The sequence below is a fragment of the Stegodyphus dumicola genome, chromosome 2 (assembly GCF_044657685.1).
Source record: "Stegodyphus dumicola isolate Sdum_Otavi_A_Nest chromosome 2, ASM4465768v1".
NCBI lineage: Eukaryota > Metazoa > Arthropoda > Arachnida > Araneae > Eresidae > Stegodyphus > Stegodyphus dumicola.
Window position 1 is genome coordinate 252622010 of NC_140769.1, and position 7480 is coordinate 252629489.

The window sequence follows — 7480 nt, forward strand, 5'->3', positions numbered from 1 at the left end:
TGATTTGAATTGTGCTGTTTTACCAACTATTTTTTAGAAACAAACTAATTAATTAATTAACATTTGGTAGCATTTAGTAGTGACCATGTAAATTTATTGATGATTCAGGGTATCTTAACTCAGTATTATAAGTGTTCGTAACTAATTGCTCATCCTTAGAAATTATCTCTCCGTGCTAAGATGGAGTTATTGCCTTTCCTTAGTATGTTTAACAATAATAATGTATCCTATTCACAGATTTGTTTTATTCTTATAATAGTACTACAGAAGTGAAGTTCAGATACAGATAATTGCTCTAATTTATTCAGTTCCTTTTGCTGACAGAGGTTCTTAATGTTTTTCATCAATGATTTTTAAAAGTACTTAATTTCCATGTGCAAAATTGATTGATTTCTCTGTACTTCTTGTATGTAGTTAGATTTCCAAACATATGGTTTTATTCTTTTATTAATGTTATTTTATTTTCAGGTGAATTTTTTGAAGTATGGGGATTTTGAAATCAAAGAACATTATTTGCCAAATTAGTATTTCAAAGACAAGAAGGAATTAAATATATTTTTCTGCAATGCAGAAAAAATGGTAACATATGGTCTTAATCAAAGTAAAACTGAATTAAGCAACAGAAGAAGAATCTAATGTTAGCTTCAGCAGGTTTTTATAGTGAAAACTAAAGTTTTATTTGAAATCAAATTTTTTATTCTGAACTTTAAAATTTAAATTGTAATTTACATATTAAATCAAATTCCCGATCTAATAGGATGCTATGGCACCTAGTTTACCAAAAAGAAAATGTATTTCTAGCAAAAGGCAAGCAAAATCTTCCATTGACAAAATAAATATTTTGAAGGGAACTCCCAATGCCACGAGAACTAATTTGACAAAACCTTTAGCTGGTTTTAAAAAGCTACCAAATGTTGAGCATGTAAATGAGGTATGCAAAGATAAATATATGATTAAACCTACAGTTTTATATCTTTCTCCAGCAGATAAAGTTAACGAGTATAATCCCAGTACATTAGTAAAACCCATATCATCCCATTTAACTTTAAAGAAAAAAATTTCTACCAGAAGCCATAATATCAGTGAAAGTTTAAGGAACCAAACTGGGGTTTCACATGCTTGTGATGTACTTTCATCAGTAGAGTTGATTAATCCAACTTGCGAGACTGATCACAGTAAAATACCTGTATTTGCTGCAGACATTTCTCATAAAGAAGCGGAAAAAATGCAAGATTCCAGTGACAAGAAAATGCAGATGACCAGTGACAAGAAAATAAAATCTAGTAGAAGGCAAATCATCTTGGAGACTCATACAGGGAGATGCAAAAAAATAACTGTAGTGCCCACTTGTGTTAAGAGTCCTGATGTGAGCATAAATTGCTCTGTTAGTGCCGAAAGGAATGTTAAGAAGATTCCTTACTTGGAAACTCCTGTTAAACGTAAAAACATCTTAAAGAGTACTACTACTAAATGCATAACCTCTAAGAATGTTACTACCAGAAAGAAAAAATTGAATCAAGATGGTGATTTGAAAAGTCTTCTATCTGTCAGTGTCAAAAGGAATAAAGCTTCATTCATAACAAAATATGATGATAAAAAACAAAAGATTAGACAAAACATTAGATGCCAAGTTTGTAATTTTCCTAAAAATATGAAAAATCAACATTTGAATTGTGTGAAATGTAATAGTTCTTTGAAAAAATGTACAGATCTCCAATCAAAGCAGTTACTGAAGAAAGCAAGGCATGCATCAAAGTGTAAGAGCAAAATCTCATCACTCAGTAAATGCAGTGTTCTTAAGAATGACAATAAATTAAAAAATAATTCTGTTAAAATTTGCAAAAAACTAAAATCAGTTTCTTCACCAAAATTTAGGAAAAAACTGAATATGCAAGGAAGCAGTTATCTTCCTATGTATGAGAGTGTTGGTGTTCAGATTGTGAAGAAAAAGAAATGTGACAAAATTCCTTCAAAAACAAAAGTTGTCGATAAACAACATGCCTTTGAAATTGATTCAAATGCCAGTAGTAAAAGTGACTGCTTCAAGATTGATAGTAATAACATCAAGAAAAAAACTGTGAAAGTAAACCTTAAAATAAAGAGTAGCAAAATTACCAAGCGAGATGTTAAGAAATGTCCTTCTAAGATTGAAGTTGCCAAAAAACATAAAGTTGCACATCAAGCTAAAAAGAAGGGTGGAACTAAAGGTAGCCCTCGAATTACTGAGAAGTGTTCTGAAGTTCATGTTATCAAAAAGAGTAGAAAAAAAGCTAGCATTCAAATTGCTAAGTGTCCTTCAAAAGTTAGGGATATCACCAAAAATATTCTAAAAGGAAAAAACAAAGTTACAAAGAAACACTTGAGGAAGAGGGCTAATAAATTGATTCCTGATGTTTCTTCAGAAGTTGATGATAGTTCCAAGGCTTTTATTAATCAGTATGCCAGTGTTACTAAAAAGAGGAAATGGGATTCTGTTGAAGATGAATGTGAGGAAAATTGTGCTAAAAGAAATATGACTGAACAATTAAACATAAAAGCAAAACAGCAGACACTTTCAAAACAAGTTAAGAGGGAGCCAAGTGAAGTGAGCTGTAGTGATGCTGTTTTGAACAAACTTTCAGATTCTCAGATGTTGGATTGTGTGAAGAATCCATCTTTAAAATGTGTGGAAAATTCTATTATTGAAAGTTCAGTTTGTAGTCTTGAAACCTCATTGGAATCTAAGGATAATATGTTAGAACTTGCAACATGGAATAATTTTGTAGGCTGTAGTAATGATGTGTCAACTCCTAAGGAAGCTGAGGAAATGCTTGGTGTAAGTAATGAAGATATTATTTCTTTCAAATGCAGTGTTTGTGTTAAAACATTATCTTGTACATATTGTGGCTTTGCCTCACATTTATATTGTCATTTTAATCAAGAGTCTGATGAAATACATTGTTCTGATTCAACTGTACTGAAACCTCTAATAGAGTCAGTAGTCTCATTAGCATTTCCTGCAGGGAATCCTCAAATAAATTCAGTAGTCTCTTTAGCATCTCAATCTAGCATAGATACTGACAAGCCATTATCGACTAGCTTAATTAAATCATCAAGCCTTTTATTTTGTAACATACTTAGAAAATATCTGAGTGCTTTCTGTAATCTTCAGAAACTATTGAAACCCGTTTTGCCTAAAAATTGCTTTTATTTTGAGAAGGATTTCAAATTTAAATTTGATGAAAATTTTATTTTTAATAAGAGATTTTCACATCCAAACATTATCCAAGATTTTTATGTGTATGCATTAGAAGAAAAATTAAAAGAACCTGCTTCACAAAAACCGTCTTCAGAGACATCTTCATCACAAACTGAAGCTAAACAAGAAGTACAAGTCACAACAGATAAAAAATTAAAAGAATCTGCTTCACAAAAACCATCTTCAGAGACATCTTCATCACAAACTGAAGCTAAACAAGAAGTAGAAGTCACAACAGATAAAAAATTAAAAGAATCTGCTTCACAAAAACCATCTTCAGAGACATCTTCATCACAAACTGAAGCTAAACAAGAAGTAGAAGTCACAACAGATAATCAAATGTTACGGGATACTGATGATTGCAATAAATTATCGGTTTCACAACACGAAGAAATTAATACTGAAATAATTGACTGCAGTCCTACAAATAGTGCAAACAAACAGTGGCAGATTGACACAAAATGTAATGTGGAAGATAAAATATATAGCCCTGAAATACTGCTTGAAACTGATAATGAACATAGTTCCATATCTATTTCAGAACATAAGAGAGTAGATATTGAAACAGAAGGCCCCAATTCTGCCGATAGTGTAAGTAAGAAAGCACAGATTTACAGTAAAAGTGATATTGTGATAAACGAACATAGTAGCAGAAAAGAAGAAATTCTATCAATTTCATCTTTTAATCCCAAACAAATTGATGTTTTTTCATTGTATGAATGTAAATCAAATTCTGAACACACAACAAAAGCATCATCTAGTAATTCTGATAATAATAATGTATTACGTTCAGAACAAAACTCGCACATATTTCTTCCTTCAAAAAGTACAACTGAAATTATTAATAATGTCAAAGATATCACATTTGATATTATAAATGTAGCTGATATTAATGAAGAATATTGCAGTGTAAAGGAAACAGTTCCAACAACTTCATGTTTAATTTCAGAAAAAAGTGAGACAGATATTGTGCCATATTCATTTGATCTAAATCGGGGAAACGTTCTGTTAGAAACAACCCATATTTCTAGTACAGAAAATGCAGAAACTACTTCTGCAGCAACATCTGATGATAACACTAAACTGCAGGTAACCAATTTACCTGTTGCTGCCAAAAATGATATGACATTGCCAGAAGTTACTTCCACACTTGTAGAAAAAGAGGATTTAAAAAAGTCTCTACGCTTTCCAGTTAAGGCCAAAGGTGTCAAATTATCACCGCTGTCTTCAGTTTGTCGTAATCATAGTACTATACAAACAATTACCGGTGATATCCATTTTGAAGATGAGCAACGACTGGAAGCTATTCATACTTATTTGTGGGCAGATGACAGCCGTATGTTTCCCACATATACATGTTGTGCCATTTGTTACGCAACTGTAAAACCAGATCTTGTTATTGGTCATCTTTCCAAAGAACACAATATTGTAGCAAGTGACCCTATCAAAGCCTGTTTCCTACCTAAATATGAATGACTGTAATGAATTTAGAATTTCAATTCATGATGAAATTTTAAACCTTATTGCCATGTTTTATTTTTTTAATCATGTAATTTTGGAAAACAAGCACAAATTTATATGAAGCTTTTTCTGTAGTATTTTGTGAACTTTTAAAAAAATATTTCCATTAAAATGTTTTAATATCAAATCGTGGTATATTTTATGTATTTATAATTACAAAAGAAGTAATTTATGGTTCTGTTCTCTTAGCATAACCAGATTCAGAAATATATGTATCTATGCATGTATGTATGGATACACATGTTCATGTATGCATTATATATATATATATATATATATATATATAAACAAATTTAAATTTTAACAAACACGTAAAAAAGCAAATTTAAAGCCAAAATAAAGAATAAAAAAATAATTTAAAAAAAAATGTGCAAACATATAAAAAACTAAATTATTTAACTAAATTTGTATTTAAATTAAATTTACTGTTTAATCTGCCATATTTAATTAATCTGTTTAAAAAAAATTCAGTGTAGTTCTATTTTTTCGGCTGAAGCAGCATTGCAGTCACACTCAATTGCAGTCATTTAGTTTAAAAAAAAAATAGGGGCCAAGTTCAAGAATTGAAGATACAGTGGTCAGGGATGATTGTAAGCTCATTTCAAAAATATTCAAAATTACTATGGTATAAAAATCCAATATGATTTCAAATTATTAATTGACACACACATACAATTCATGCATATTTTCAAAAATTTCATTAGCAAAGCGAAATGTATGTTTGTTTTCATTTAATGGCATTCATAATTTCAAGCTGTCTAGATACTCAATTATTTTATTATTATTATTATTTTCTTGGATTTTCAACAAAATTTTCCAATTTCTAGGTTTGTAAGGCTTTGGCAACTTTGGTTTTTACAACTGACTTAATCTTAAGTTACTTGGGCAGTTTTACTGTTTTAGTATTTCATTTTCTGTTTTGTATTACGTAAGAAGTATTTTTTATTAAAATTTCTCCCTGTTGTTCATTTTTAGTTAAAATTAACTGGTTTTACTCATTTTGCTCTATAATTAAATTATAATCTATTTCTAACTTAAGTATATATATCTTTTAGTACTTATGTATTATTGCAACCATTTTGCCGCTGTTTGACAGATTTTTACAGATGAAAAAGCGTGCTATTTATTGGGTGCAAATCGGTTGTTTCGGAGACTAAAAAAATTAATACTTATTGTAAGTTGGCAAACATTACCAATATTTGAAAGAAAGATATATCTTAGCAAATTAAAATGCATATTTTAATTATTATATAAGAGTTAAGTGATAAATTTAAAAAATTAAACACATTCATCTCTAAATCTTTCTGTAATTTTTTTCTACTGTTCTTCTACCCAATATACAGCCATCTGTTTTCACTTAAGAAAAAAAAATCTGAGAATTACAGAGACTCTGCTTAGCTCGCTCAAACCTTGGCAGTAATGGCTATGTACCAAACGTATCTCCTTGGTGTTCACTTTAGTTATTTTGCAGCAAAATTCTACATTCCTGCTGAAATTTTACTGCAGTTATTTTCTTCTGTTTTACAAATTCCTCAAGCTCATGTTTTAAAATAAACGAAAAAATACCTCAATTTTTTTAATAAAAACCATTAACTTGGAATATAGTGAAAGGAATGCATAAGAAAATGGCAACGTGTCTTCACTAAGGGATTGTTATTAGCATGGTTACTTGAAAAATGGTTGTGTGTATGGTTGCCAGAATTTGACACATTCTGAAAATTTGGCAACTTCTTTTAAGGTTATAGTAAGACCTTTCTTTCCAGTTGTGTCGTTTCTGTGAACAGTTTAACAATTTTTGGCATTTTATGTCTATTGTGTATTGCACATTGTTACGAATTTTGCGCTTAGATAGATGATTTTAGTGCAACTGTTTGTGAAATTGTATATTTTCTGTGCAATTTAACGCAAAAAATCTAAAGAGAGAATCTGTGCCAAGAAAGTAAGAATGCAAGAGCAGGTCCGTTTAACACTGAGTAAATGGGTATCTCGATAATTTGACAAGCTGAAACAGTTTGGGTGACTGATTTTGTTGCCAAATTTAACGAGAAATAGTCAAAAGTTGCCAAATTTGGTGGCAATTTGGTCCGGTCCCTGTATTACTGTAATAGGTATTGTAATGGAATAAATGTAATTTATTTCTATATTAGCTGCAACTATAATCTGACCGTCGTATTATTTTCCAGTAATTTTCAGAAGCAGAAAGTACTAAAAATGTATCTCGGCAGCTGGTTGAAAACTATATAAGGCCAAAAAGAGTTTCTGCTTGCAGTTGTTTAGTTATTGTTGCTGTAGTGTGTTAGTTCAATGTGAGATCGAAGATATTTCCGGGTTAGCTTTCTCTTTAGATGCGCTTTGCATTGTGTTGTGCTTACCGTTTTTAGTAGTTTGAAGTTTAACTACTGATTGTACTCTGTGATACTGTGGACACCTGTACGAGTATTTCTGTGGAAACTGAGAATTTTGAAGTGTTTCTATTGATAAAAAAATTAATTAAACGGTCATTGGACATGTGTAAATTCCATGGAAAATTCTGGAATTTTGAAGTGTTTCTTTTGATAAAATAAATTTTATTAACCTATCATCGGACCTGTGTGAATTCAATATATTATGAACCCATACGCACGCAACAATTTTGGTGTAAGCTGTGGTGTTGAATACCAGTAACAAGTGCGATGGAGGAGCAGTTAAGACAGCTGGTGGCAGCCCTTGCTGCATTTAAAG

At 30.6% G+C, this 7480-nt stretch overlaps 1 protein-coding gene across 1 annotated transcript in view; it reads left to right on the plus strand.

Annotated features, from left to right (window-relative positions):
• LOC146998939 (uncharacterized) overlaps positions 1 to 4886 on the plus strand; it is a 42267-nt gene extending 37381 nt beyond the window's left edge. The window contains exon 2 of the mRNA XM_085812032.1: positions 469 to 4886. Within this exon, the coding sequence (XP_085668158.1) occupies positions 764 to 4714 (3951 nt within the window). The 5' untranslated portion in view covers positions 469 to 763 and the 3' untranslated portion in view covers positions 4715 to 4886. The remainder of the gene's footprint in view (positions 1 to 468) is intronic.
• The last annotated feature ends 2594 nt before the right edge of the window (positions 4887 to 7480 follow it).